The sequence below is a fragment of the Betta splendens genome, chromosome 1, assembly GCF_900634795.4.
Source record: "Betta splendens chromosome 1, fBetSpl5.4, whole genome shotgun sequence".
NCBI classification, from domain to species: Eukaryota; Metazoa; Chordata; class Actinopteri; order Anabantiformes; family Osphronemidae; genus Betta; species Betta splendens.
This window is the reverse complement of record NC_040881.3, coordinates 1,266,857-1,279,699: the sequence shown is the minus strand read 5'-3', so window position 1 is coordinate 1,279,699 and position 12,843 is coordinate 1,266,857. Positions and strand designations below refer to the sequence as shown.

The following is a 12,843-nucleotide window of genomic DNA, read 5'->3' as shown; positions in this document are numbered from 1 at the left end:
GCCTTCAGGGAAAGAGATCAATTTGACGGCCTGAGTCTCAGCACCTGCCACAGCATCATCAACCTGATGGACGTATCCTTCCAGCCACTGAAGCGGGCGCCGTCCTGGGTGTGCATGTTCTCTCCATGTCTGCGTGGTCGTCACACATAAAAATACAGAAAACTGAAACGTTTAAAAATTTCAGCTGAACTATAAATAAAGCAAATATCGAAAAAACAAATGATTATGAAACTATAGAAGACAGATCTTCTCCTGATTATAAGCTATAAAGCGTGAACATATTTAATAAGACAAAAACTCAGGACATTTAAATGATCCTCATCTGTGATAAACCCATGAATCGGGGGCGTTGTCGCCACTGGGGCACAGACGGTGTGGAGGTTCTTTCCTTGACACAGGAACCAGGTGGACAACACGGGGAAGCTGGAGTTCCAGGAGTTTAAGGTCTTCTGGGAAAAGATGAAGAAGTGGATCGTAGGTTTTGGTTGTTCTGCTGAACTCCAGGGAAGCTTTGAACGTGTGGTTCTTGGTTTGTGGTGGTTAAAGATGAACCTGTTCCGCTGCAGATCCTCTTCTTGACCTTTGACACCGACCGGTCAGGAAAGATGTCGTCCTACGAGCTTCGCAACGCTTTCAGCGCTGCAGGTGATTCACACCTGTTTCACTGTTTTACTCTTCATTTATCCACATTTTTCATTTCCTGTTACACAAAGGACGGTACTACAGGTGTTTGTTGGACGTGAGGCGTAAATGTTTCGCTTTGTTCCTATGAAGGAATGCGTCTGAACAACCAGCTGCTGCAGCTGATCAGCCTGAGGTTTGCTGACGAATCCTACGAAATCGACTTTGACGACTACCTCACCTGCATCGTGCGTCTGGAGAACATGTTCCGTACGTACAGGAATGATCGCATGAAACCTTTAATGTTTAAATCAGTTTAACGTGACACTAAGTGAAACAGCACGTTTTGGTTCTGCCCTGTGCTGACGGATGATCTGTCTGAACCAGGAGCTTTCCAGGCTCTGGATAAAACCAAGAGGGGGCGAGTGAGGATGAACATCATGCAGGTAAAACCACAGTCACGTCACTTTTCTTTATCAAACCTGAGTGATCATATTTATGACCTTATGTAATTAAAGCCTCTGTTAATTCCTCAGTTCCTGATGTTGTCCATGAATGTCTGAGGAGGAAAATGAACCTGTAACGTCCAACTGGCCGGGGTGTGGGGTGTGGGGTGTGGGGGGGTTAAGTCTGACCGACTGCTGCAATTTGTGCTTTTTCTTTAAATGAAAACACATTTTGAATAAAGCTTTTACCTTTTGTTGTTGAGTTTTGTTGTTAAGTCTGATTTTGTTCAGGAAACGACCGGGTCAGATTATGGGTCCTGATTCTAGTTTATGCATTTAAACAGGACTAAAACCCAAGAGTCCACATACTGTTGACACACGCACACACAGAGATTAAATAATAGCTCTAGTTTGTTGGTTTTGGAAATCTATTTCTCTTATTTATTTAATTCTTTTCCTTCACTACGTCACCGTGTAACTCTCCGGTCCAGCAGGAGGCAGCAACGGGTTCGTGAAGTTTGGACCGTACCAACAGCGATCTAAATGGGCGACTACGACCACGGGCTGCATTACCATGTTGTTGGTGTGATCAGAATGAGCTCACATTTCGGACCAGCTGAAGATGCTGCAGCGACCAGAGTCCCCGTGTCCTCTGTGATCGCCCGCTGTGTCCTCTGTGATCGCCCGCTGTGTCCTCTGTGATCGCCCGCTGTGTCCTCTGTGATCGCCCGCTGTGTCCTCTGTGATCGCCCGCTGTGTCCGTCTCCCCCGTCGCTCGCAGTGGTTCCTTCCGGTCACGGCCGGAGCAGCGTGGTGCAGCAGCTCAGCGTGGGGAAACGACACGGACGCCGGAGTTTGACACTTTCTGTTTGACACCTTCTTTTTATTGGAGGATTGAGGATCTTTACACTCGACTAGTCCAAACCTGTCACGGGTTCTGGTTCTGCTACAACATGGTGAGAGGACGTTTTCCGCTAAGCTAACGTTGTTAGCCGCTAGGCGGCTAACGCGAGAGCACCGGTCGCGTCAAAGGCTGCAGTGGTAGAAAATAAAACTTAACTCTAAAGATGTGACAATAACGTCACCCGAAGTCTGCAGTTGTTTTAATAGGGAAAGTGTGGCGGTTAAAGTACTGTGACATTTAGAAAGTTACAATCTTCCCAAATGACTAATTGGAGACTCAGTAACTATTCCGGCCGGTTCGCGGTACGATAATAGAAGCGTGTGATGAAAACCCAGGGTTCAACAGACATCATCCATCTCCACCGACGGACCGCTGCTGTGCTTGTCTCTTCCAGCCTCATCGAAAGAAGAAGTCGTTTATTGACAAGAGGACGGCGGTGACCTTTCACCTCGTCCACAGGAGTCAGAGAGACCCGCTGGCTGCGGATGAGAAGGCCCCTCAGCACGTCCTCCTGGCCGCCTCCAAGGTCTGCTGCCGGGATGCAGGCCTCGCTCATTCATGGCACCCAACACGTGACGCCACCGGCTGTTTGTCCTCTGATTCGCAGGTTGAAGCGGAGAAGAGGCGCGAGGAGCAGCGGAGGTTCGGCGTCTTCTTTGACGACGACTATGACTACCTGCAGCACCTGAAGGAGGCGGACGGCTCCTCAGAGCTGGTGGAGGCCGGACCGTCCCACACGGAGGGACAGGCGGTGCACGTCCTCCATGAGGAGGACAGCGTTCTAGCTGTAAGCAGCCTGAGCCACGCGATGCTCCGTCAGAGAAATGTTCACTTCCTCTCTGTGTATGTTCAGCGTCTATGGCAGCTATGTGTGTGTTCAGTACAATGTACATAACTTTAAATATCCAAATATCCACTGTAGTGAGCATTGTGCTTTTTGCACCCTGACCACCAATGCACACGTGACAGAAATGTTTTTTATTTATTTGTAGTTTAAAAGCATTGTCTTTAAACTATTTCAGGCTACTTCCATCAATCTGCCCTCCTCAGTGTTCGCCTCAGAGTTTGAGGAGGACGTGGGTCTTCTGAACAAAGCTGCTCCGATCTCAGGTAAACAGTTCATCAGCTTAAAATGGCATGAGGTGATTTGTTTGCTTTGGTTTCTGCTGGTGAAACGTGGGTGGCATTTAAAGTAGTGCAGTGTTGAGGTAATGTTTTTACTCTTTGAGTCTGCCCACCCCTGGTTTCATCCAGCGGTGGGCAGTGCTGGTCCTCGAGGGCCGTGTCCCCGCTCGCTGGTTTTCCAACTCTCCCTGATCACCGTCATCCAGTGTGTCAGGTGGCTTTTTCAGCTGCTGATTGACTGAACACCGCTGATGGAGGTAATCAGCGGTAACTGGGGCAGATAGAGTTGGAAGAGGACCAGTGTCTGTGTTGATGATGATGATGATGATGATGATGTACAGCACTTAAGGACATGACTAAGTAACTTCGGTCCTTTCATGTTTCAGTTACACCTCTGGGTGAGATGTTCAGAGAGCAGCTAGTTGCAGAACTTAGGGGCCAGTTGTGTTTAGTTGTGTCACATATGTAAAAATTAGTTGAGTTAATTCATTGCTGTGTCAGCACCTTGTTGTGTGTGTGTGTGTGTGTGTGTGTGTGTGTGTGTGTGTGTGTGTGTGTGTCTTCAGGACCCCGGCTGGACATGGACCCTGACATTGTCGCTGCTCTTGATGAAGACTTCAACTACGATGACCCAAACAACATCCTGGAAGACGACTTCATCATCAAAGCAAACAGTGCCAGCGGCCCAGTCGACCCAGAGTAAGAAAGGAATCATGCGCCGCCTTTAACAGGCTTTGATCCCTGTTACATCCTGTTACCTCATTGCGGGACTCGTTAGTATGAAACATCTTTGACAATCAAATGAATTGTTCATGCACTGCTGATGTTCAAAGTCAGGTTTAGAATTGTAATATTCATGGTCATTACTGCAATTTTCTGTGTCTCAGAGGCGATTCTAATGAAGATGACGATGACGAGTGGGAGGACACAGACGAGGAAGTCGACTTCGGGTCCGAGGGGGGGGTTTCCGGTGACGAGGATGGACGCGGCCTTGGGCCAGAGTTTCTGTTCACGGACGAGGAGACGAAGAGTCGATTCACAGAGTACTCGATGACGTCGTCTGTGATGAGGAGGAACGAGCAGCTCACTCTGCTCGACGATCGCTTTGAAAAGGTCAACATGTGCTTCATCTGGTCCCAGTCTATGCTGTGTTAATGCTTCTGTATCACTCTATATTAGCAAGAAAAGAGAAAATGACATCATGTAAACCCAGCAGACGTACAATCATTCACTCTCTACGTCTGCAGTAATAACACCTAAAAATAATAATAAAGGGGTAAAAAGGTAAAACACAAGCAGCGGCAGTAAGAGGAACATGAGTCTGAAGGTCACACTGCGCACTGTGCTTTGCTTAGTGTCCCACAGGTGTCAGGATCTGACAGAACAATCACCCAGTAGAATAACAACAGCTGTTGAGACTCACTGTGACTTTAAGACGAACAGTGAGTCATCAAACATAGAAAATCATGTCAATAAAAGAGGCACAACAAATACAAGTCACTAAAACATAAAGTGTGAAATAAATGAGAAAAACAGATCGACACATCAAACATTTAAGAGGGGAAGATGCACAAGTACATAAGTATAATTCCAATAAACGCTGGGTAACTGTTCTTGCAGTTTTACGAACAGTTCGATGACGATGAGATCGGAGCTCTGGACAACGCTGAGCTGGAGGGATTCATCGAACCGGACAGCGCTCGGCTGGAAGAAGTCGTCAGAGACTACTTCAAACAGAAGGAGAAGGAGTGAGGGATTTCATTTCATGGTTGGTTACAGATGCTGAAGCAGCTTCGGACCAACCAGCCTGGAAGGCTTTTGTGGTAATGTTACTTTAAATGACCCAGTTGACAGATGTGTCTCATGGTTATGTTGCAGGTATCAGAGGCCTGAGGATCTGGGCCCCAAGGAGCTTCCTGCTGTGAATGAGGAAGATGAGGAGGAGGAGGAAGAGCAGATGGAAATAGTTGTCATGGAGGCTCCAGAGGAGAAGTGGGACTGTGAAACCATCATCAGTGAGTCTGATGTTTAACTAGAAGTCAAAACATTTAACTCTTAACCGAAATCCAGCAGAGACGTTGTGTTACATACGGTGGCAGCCATGTTTGTCATTACGTTGACGTTTCCAGTAAATGCAGACGTTTCCTGTACTGAAGCTTCGGCCTGTTGCAGCTCTTGTGGATTCAAACATTAGCTCAGGCCTCTGAGTCACAGAACTTTGCTCCAGAGCAGCAAGGTGTCTGCAGGCCGAGAGTCTTATCTGATCAGTGGTAGATTATTCGTGTCTGTCCTCACCTCCAGCTTCACAGCCGCTGCTCAGGTGCTCGGTGCTGGTGTGTTTTGATTCCTCCTGGAGTCTCAGTAGAGGTGGAGGAGAGCAGCTCCAGGCTCTCATCTCGTGATCATAATGTGCAGTTCTTCATGGAGGAGACTGTGGGAACGAAGCTGCTTGTATTAATGTGACTGTTTTCCTCTCGTCAGGCACCTACTCCAACATTTACAACAGACCCAAAATCATCAAAGATCCACCAAAGGTATGAAAACACACAGACCCATGGCTTAGCGGGCTGAGGTGGTGCCTGTCACCACCGAGCTGCAGGCAAACACCAGTTACGAAGCGTTCTGCTGAGTCAAGGCAGTGAACTGAGCGGCGTTTGGTCTGATGTTTCCTGTGAAGCTGCATATTCAAAAGCTGAGAACATAATAGGCTCTAATAACAGCATGCTCGCACAAACATAGAATGGGAGTCTTTATCCTCCAAACAACCGTTTGGACACAAACAAACTGACGCCTCCATTTTTTCTTATCAGCTGAAGCCGATTCGTGTGTCGAGCAAGACGGGAATCCCTTTGGACGTGCTCCCGGCCATAGGCCTGACCACCAAGCAGGCGGAGCGCATGGCGAGGATCAACGACTCGGACCTGCCGCGCGTCTCCACCCAGCCCCGAAACAAGGACGAGCGCCCCGAGGAGAGGAAGGCCAGGAAGCAGGCCATCAAGGACGAGCGCAAGGTGAGAGCTGCTCACAGGCGCTCAGAGGCCTCCACTCCACGGCGTCTGGCTTCAGAGAGTCCAGTGTAACAGCAGAAGCCACCACAAACAGTCTGATACTGATACTGGGAGGTGAAAAGAACTTGTCCCACGCTAAACTGGAGGCTGGCATAATCTGATTACTCTGTGGCAAGGTGGGGTCAGGAGTAATCTGATTACTCTGTGGCAAGGTGGGGTCAGGAGTAATCTGATTACTCTGTGGCAAGGTGGGGTCAGGAGTAATCTGATTACTCTGTGGCAAGGTGGGGTCAGGAGTAATCTGATTACTCTGTGGTAAGACGGGGTCAGGAGTAATCTGATTGTCCATCTCAGCCTGCAGAGTAATCTGATTACTCTGTGTTAAGGCTGATGGTGTGAGTAATCAGATTACTCTTGTACTACTCGGATGTAAACACAACAGTCTGTTCTCGCATGCCGCTACACACTAAACGTGTTAAGGAGCTGCTGAGAACAGGAGCCACTCTGACTGATGCCTCGTTGCTTTCTGCTTCATGGGGAGTCGACACAAAGGAAACATAACATGTCTTAAAATGCTTTCCTCAGCTGTCAAACTCAGGTGCTGTGAGTCAACGATTCATGCTGCCATTGTGTCCATGCTGCAAAGGTCAAATATTCAGCCAGAGGGGGGGAGCGGATGATTCATGATAACATAATAAAGGCGTGGACGTGCCGTTAACACCTACGTTTGTGTTCAGGAGCGCAGAGCGGAGAAGAAGGCCAACAAGGTGGCGTTCAAAGAAGAGCGAGTGCGACAGGAGAAGCAGCTGCTGAACCTCAGGACAAACGTTCAGGGCCTCAAGCTTTAGACGCGGCCTCGCTGCTCTTCATGGACGGGACCTTAACTGGACTTAAACTGCTGAGTGGATTTGAGCAGCTGGTTTTATGCATCCGTTCAGGGAAACCACTGACACCAGAGGAATCCAGACACGCGGCGGATCAGCCTTCAGCCACAGATTCACTGTTTGCAGTCACCAACACACAAATATTGTTATTGTCTTTATTAAAAAAACACTTCAATGCAGCTTTGAGATTTCATGTTGAGCCTATTTGCAGGTCGTCACAACCGATTTCTGTTTAAGCAACTGGCCCCAGATCAGAAGAGGAAATATCTGGCAAAGCAGCTTTTGGACATTCCTTTGTCTCACGCGAACGTGTGACATGCAGGTTCAGACGCAGTCATTACTTCACATTCACGGACAATTTATGGCCTGGATGATAAAAAGTGTTAAAAGCCTGGAAACAGAATTTACTGAGTAGAAACTGTATAAAATCTAGTTTCATACAAGATAAACACAATAAAAAAACCACCTGACACTACAAACAAGGAGCAGGTCTGCTCCTGGGCCGGTTCTGCAGGTTCCCGGTTCGAGGCTGCGTGACTGGGTGTGACTGAGGCATCCGACATTCACCGCCACAGGTGGAGAGTCCAGATGCAGCTCACACCTGAAAGGAAACCCTGCGCCGCTGCGACGGGAGGCGCTCGGCGTCCACAGCCGAACAGTTGCTTCACCGGCGGGCGACCACTTTATTAGGAACACCTTCAGACCCGATTTGAAGAAGACTCAACATCAGACTAATAACAGTTTCTTCCTGATTCAAAACCACTTGATGCAAGTGACAATGTTTTGCTGAGCGGCTCGTTAACGTGTCTCTTGAGCAAGGCACCAGCTCCCTGAGGGGCGTTCAGCTGTCCTGTCCTTGTGTAACCTGAGCGCCGCATCGTCTCCAGACGTCCTCTACCGGTTGCCGTATGACATCACCATGTCTCCGTCCCCCACGTCCAGCAGCCGGTGCTGCCGGTCGTAGCCTCCGGCGCATTTGTCCTCCTCAGAACTCACGGAGACGCACTCGGTCCACTCGGAGGCGCTGGTGCCGCTCGGCCCGGAGCCCGAGCCCTGGTTGCTGTCCTCCGACAGGCCCCCGTCCTGGTAGCCCTCCTCCGAGGAGATCGACGCTTTGGAGCACGGACCCAGGTCGTCGTCCTTCGACTCCTCCGTCTCCGTGGGACAGTCCGGGATCAGAGCGCGCACGGGTTCCACGGTACCGCCGTGAGGGAAGTGGGGGAGAACCATGGGCTTCCCCTCGTCTGCAAAAACCTGTGGGAGAGACGGCGAGTGCTTGAGAGACTGAAACAAGAAGCGGACCTTGGTTTGCGGCGCCGCGTCCTCACCAGAACTCGGGGCGTCTGTGGGTCCGTCTTGTCCATGGTCCAGCCTCTCACCTTGCAGATGGCTACCGTTACCGCGGCAACCACCAAGAGGAAGACGCCCAGCATCGAGGCCAAGCTGACGGTGAGGATGAGGGCGTCTGCGGAGAAACGTGACAGCTCAAACCAGGACGTCTGTACTAAAACACTGCTGCTGCCAAAGTTGTGTATGAACTGGTTGAAGGGCTGCTGCTGAATATTAGGGTAGGGATGCACTTCACTGAAACCAATAGAGGGTCCACTGACCCTGAGACAGATATAGATTTATAGCGATACAAATTGTCAACCGATATAAAAATCTTGGGTTAATGATAGAGGCTCAGCTCTCTTTCAAAGTCCATATTGATAAGTTGTGTAACTTCCGGTCAATCTGAAATGAACGTGTGCTTAACCAGTTGGTCTCATACTGGTGGAGGTGCAAAAAGCACTGGAAGCTCGTACGAGCAAGTAACGGATGAAAACACACGAGCACTGTCATCACTGCAGTTTAAAAGATGGGACAGTTTCCATATATTTGCAGCTCAAGCTGTTTTATAAGGTTTTGAGTGTGTAACTGTCAGGTGATTGTTTTCTTTAGTCGCTTGTGAAGCAGCGCTTTTACTGAGGAGTGGAAATCACTGACTTCCAACAAAAGCCCTTTACAAAGAAAGTGAAAATGTGGCTAATTAACGCCTCCAGACTCAGCACCAGAGGTCCAGCTCGCTCGTCTGTACGTGCTGTCTGTCCACTGATCCACACACATTATGGGTTGTGTGATTTTGATACGTTTGTGATGAACTGTTTCATGTGTGCGTTTTGGCTCGTTAACGCCTCACCTCGGTCGAACCCAGAACTGGTCAAGTCGTTCTGGAAGATGGGCTCCGTTGTTCTGAAGACCACTTCACCCAGACAGTCCCGTTTGCAGAACCGTCCACTCAGCGTGACGAAGCGCTCCTCGCCCTCAGAGAACACGACGTCGCGTCTGCAGACGAGCTCGTCCTTCGAGCAGGAGGCGTTAAACTGTTTCTGGAAGAACGAGACACGTACGTTTATTATTAACCACACACAAATAAAGAAAATAGGAGGAAGACGCACACAACGCCTCACCCTCTGAGTAGCGACGCTGTATGTGAAGGAGGCGCCGACGTCCTGCCTGGTGACCCGCTTCAGCTCTTCATAGAACCTCAGCGGGTTCTGGAAACTCACCATGGCCCCCGACTCCCCCACAGTCAGTTCCACAGGAGGGAAGTCCAGCAGACCTGGAGCAGAGGTTCGGGTTGAGGCACGCTCAGTTCACGAGGTTCTGGCGCTGGCCCGTTTACTCACATGAGGCGAGGCGGCTTCAGACTGTTGAAGCTGAATGAGATGGACCTGACGGCTGCAGACTGGGTCCCGTCCCACAAGGCCGTCACTTCCACGTAATAGTTGTCCATGCAGCTGTCCATGGAGTCCCACAGGAAGCGGGTCAGGTCCAGCTCACGAGCCAGGGTTTCTATCACAAGAGTTCTAAAGGAAAAGCAGAAAAAAGTCCATCAGTCGTGGACGAGAACCAAACACAGAACCATCACTTCAACATGAAATCAGGTGTTTGACTTGTTCCTCTTCTCTGGCGTGTTGATTTGGGTTTAGTGCTGATCACTGACCGGGTCAACCCGACCCGTGAACCCAGCGCTGCCTCTAACAGACACCGGTCTCACCTGGGATCAGCGCCCTTCAGGGTGACCTGGAACCGGGTCTCAGTCTCCTCCGCGTGCTTCCAGCTCACTGTGGTGTTCACGTTCTGGCAGCTCACGGTCACGTCTGTTGGAGGTGGAACTGAAACCGGAACCAGAAAAGCCCTATGAGCAACTCTCCGTCACCGGCTGGACGCAGCGTCCAGTGTTTCTATCAACAGCGAAGCGACCGCGTCCAGAACACGCCACGTTGCGTCAGATTCTATAATGTGAAGATTTAAAGGTCTGAATCACGCACACGAGCAGATTCCCGCACGTTCCCGCTGGACACCGCGTTCTTTAGTTCCAGATCAGAGCACGTGCGTGTCGCTAAAACGACGTCTCGTGCGTCCAACACAGCCCGAAACTGCGGCGCATAGTTGTGCGTTACTTCATCCTTTGTTCTCTGTCGGAACAACACGGTACCGGCTCTGCCTGCCGCTCCGCATTCCACCCGAACCTGCGCCCGACTCGTTCTCCTCCCAGTGACGTCACCGCAGGCGGGTCCACGCCGCGGCAGCCACACGAACGCGGAGAGTTGCTCGGATGTTCGTGTCCTGACGGAAACGATGAAGCCTCGTGAAACAAGGACGGGTTCAGTTTTGACTTCCTGAACACGAACGAACCCGCGCCACCGACGCCTGGGCGGGCCCGGGTTCCGTGTGTTCCGAGCCCACACCAGAACCAGCATCAACGTCAGCTGAGCCACGGTAGCGCGTCTGTTGGATCGGACCGAGCTCGCGTCCAGTTCACCGCGGTTCCGTCCGTTTTGCTGGTCGCTGCGGCAGATGTTGACGTCATTGATAATTGTAGCAGCTCAAACATAAATATAGTGCAATTGTTCCATTCGGACACTTTGTTATTCTCCAATGAATATAAATCTAATTTAACGCAGTTTCACGTCACGATAAGAGTACACGCTGTGGCTGTAATGTTGGGTTTTATTACTGTCCTTACACTCCACGTGAATCTGACCAAAGGTGAGCGATCCAGTCATTAAACGGTTTCATTGCTGATAAAACAGTCCCTCGAGCTCGGTGTCTGACGACCTTTGTTTTATGATCGAGTTGATTTAAAGCCAGCACAAAACAATCAAGACGGTTTCAGGACGCGTCAGCGCAGCAGGTGAGAGTTCAGCGGTAGAACCGGTTCGGGCTACAGGAAAAACATCAAGTCACAACAAAGCAGAACCGAGACCGCGTCAGAGCGGTAGGGCAAACAGCGCGTGGAAACATCTGCCCACGCACGAACCGCGTTCACGTCCAGAATCTCCGCATCTGGACGCGAAGAGGAAACAGCAGCTGCGCGTGATGAGCTGGTCCTCAGCAGAAACACGGGCGACGCTCACTTTATTAGAGACACAGTCGGACGCAATAGACTTTGACCCGGTTCTGCCTTTCAGTTGAGGTCAGTGATTAAGTCAGACGAGAGAGAATAAATTATAGGTGGACCCGATGGTGGGGCGCCATGTTTGACGTAAAAAAAGCAACTGTCCCGCCGCCTGTGGTCAGAGTTTTTACAAACATTTACAGTGTCTAAAAATTACCTTCATACCTCAAACACTATTTTTGTGGTTAGACCTGATGACTGAGTCAAAGAATGGAGTTTTTTCAAACAACTAAACGCACGAGCAGTTTGATACTGTGGCCAAAAAAATAAGTTTAAAGGGACATTTGAACTTTTGAAATTAATGAAATGAAAGAAGCGCATTGAAGATAAAAACGCTCAGCGTCACTGTCACATGTTTAGAAAAGTAAGTGTTCTACTTTGGGTCAGTACCGGCACCGAGTCACCGAGTCCAGACTGTTCTGAGGTTCACTTCTGAACAGTTTCTGGGTTCAGGTGACATCTGACATTGAAGTGATTGCTTCTATCATAGTTTCTTGAACTCAGTTTGAGCGTGGGCGCGTCACTAATAATAACTAGACGTAGACAATAATAATTAAAAACTCCAGATATCAAAGCGGAGCGTTTTACCGGTAATGGCTGAAGCAGCGCAGAGCAGCAGCAGAGCCGCGGCCGCGGCCGCGTCCGGCACCATGGCTCGGGCCTTCCGTGCGTCGGTCCAGTCCGGGTTCCGTCTCAGCACCGAGACGCCAGATCACAATGAATGAAAGCGCAGCGGCTCCTCATGAAGACGCGTCGACTGTTTCGCTTTCTCGGCTAAACTTTCCACATTTCCCTTGAACTTCTCCAGAAACGCGCGTCAGCCGCGGACTCGCTCACTGGTCGCAACGCATCCTCCCGCGCGAGGACAGCGATTAGAAGCGACACGGGCGAGTCACACTCACCTGCGGAGCCGGAATAACACCTTGATGACGTCACATGACGTGTCCTTCAAAATAAATATTCGAAGACCACTTTTGAAGGCGAGTAAATTAATTAGTGAAATTAAAAGAAAACAGGTAATAAAAGGGAACCATAATATTGTTTAAATAACAGTTGGTATAAATTAACAACAATGATACGAAACATATGCATATGTGACTTAAAATACGCATATAACTCATTTAATAAATGACACATTTAATAAAATTGAATTTTACGTAAAGGTCGATGGTTTGTGTGTATTTCAGTTTGAAAAATAATCAACTAAAATTTCGCTGTATGTGGCATTTATTGGCGTTAATTGTGTTACACTTTACCGGGTCTCAAACCTGGTAAAGTGTAAAGTCTGTTGTGATTTGGCGCTATATAAATTAAATTGAACTGAATTGAATTTTAATCTCTTCTTTTTTCTTATTATTATCTGATTCAAAAATGAACCTATGGTTTTATTGTGAAAGACAAAGAGGATCAT

The 12,843-nt window shown here is 49.2% G+C and overlaps 3 protein-coding genes across 3 annotated transcripts in view; 2 read left to right on the top strand and 1 right to left on the bottom strand.

Annotated features, from left to right (window-relative positions):
- capn9 (calpain 9) overlaps window positions 1-1,329 on the top strand; it is a 5,571-nt gene extending 4,242 nt beyond the window's left edge. The window contains exons 16-21 of the mRNA XM_029160733.3: window positions 26-72; window positions 406-474; window positions 567-645; window positions 775-891; window positions 1,009-1,067; window positions 1,158-1,329. Of these exons, the coding sequence (XP_029016566.1) occupies window positions 26-72; window positions 406-474; window positions 567-645; window positions 775-891; window positions 1,009-1,067; window positions 1,158-1,184 (398 nt within the window). The 3' untranslated portion in view covers window positions 1,185-1,329. The remainder of the gene's footprint in view (window positions 1-25; window positions 73-405; window positions 475-566; window positions 646-774; window positions 892-1,008; window positions 1,068-1,157) is intronic.
- Window positions 1,330-1,791: 462 nt separating this feature from the next.
- ltv1 (LTV1 ribosome biogenesis factor) lies at window positions 1,792-7,167 on the top strand. The gene is made up of 11 exons (XM_029156996.3): window positions 1,792-2,023; window positions 2,366-2,497; window positions 2,579-2,758; window positions 2,994-3,081; window positions 3,663-3,795; window positions 3,984-4,209; window positions 4,717-4,844; window positions 4,975-5,111; window positions 5,578-5,630; window positions 5,907-6,107; window positions 6,842-7,167. The coding sequence occupies exons 1-11, from the start codon at window positions 2,021-2,023 to the stop codon at window positions 6,950-6,952; spliced, it is 1,392 nt and encodes a 463-aa protein (XP_029012829.1). The 5' UTR covers window positions 1,792-2,020; the 3' UTR covers window positions 6,953-7,167.
- ifngr1 (interferon gamma receptor 1) lies at window positions 7,130-12,328 on the bottom strand. Its single transcript, XM_055509740.1, has 7 exons — window positions 12,021-12,328; window positions 10,029-10,146; window positions 9,656-9,837; window positions 9,439-9,590; window positions 9,168-9,357; window positions 8,317-8,453; window positions 7,130-8,242 (listed from the first exon to the last, which is right to left on the bottom strand). The coding sequence occupies exons 1-7, from the start codon at window positions 12,082-12,084 to the stop codon at window positions 7,883-7,885; spliced, it is 1,203 nt and encodes a 400-aa protein (XP_055365715.1). The 5' UTR covers window positions 12,085-12,328; the 3' UTR covers window positions 7,130-7,882.
- Window positions 12,329-12,843: the final 515 nt, after the last annotated feature.

Bases quoted from the DNA above. Each gene is read 5' to 3' on its own strand.
- ifngr1 (XM_055509740.1), bottom strand. From the start codon at position 12,084: ATGGTGCCGGACGCGGCCGCGGCCGCGGCTCTGCTGCTGCTCTGCGCT. The intron at 9,591-9,655 runs GAGTAAACGGGC...CCTCTGCTCCAG, and splicing joins GAAGCCGCCTCGCCTCATGT to GTCTGCTGGACTTCCCTCCT. The intron at 8,243-8,316 runs GTGAGGACGCGG...TCTCTCCCACAG, and splicing joins CACAGACGCCCCGAGTTCTG to GTTTTTGCAGACGAGGGGAA.
- ltv1 (XM_029156996.3), top strand. The intron at 2,759-2,993 runs GTAAGCAGCCTG...AAACTATTTCAG, and splicing joins AGGAGGACAGCGTTCTAGCT to GCTACTTCCATCAATCTGCC. The intron at 5,631-5,906 runs GTATGAAAACAC...TTTTCTTATCAG, and splicing joins TCATCAAAGATCCACCAAAG to CTGAAGCCGATTCGTGTGTC.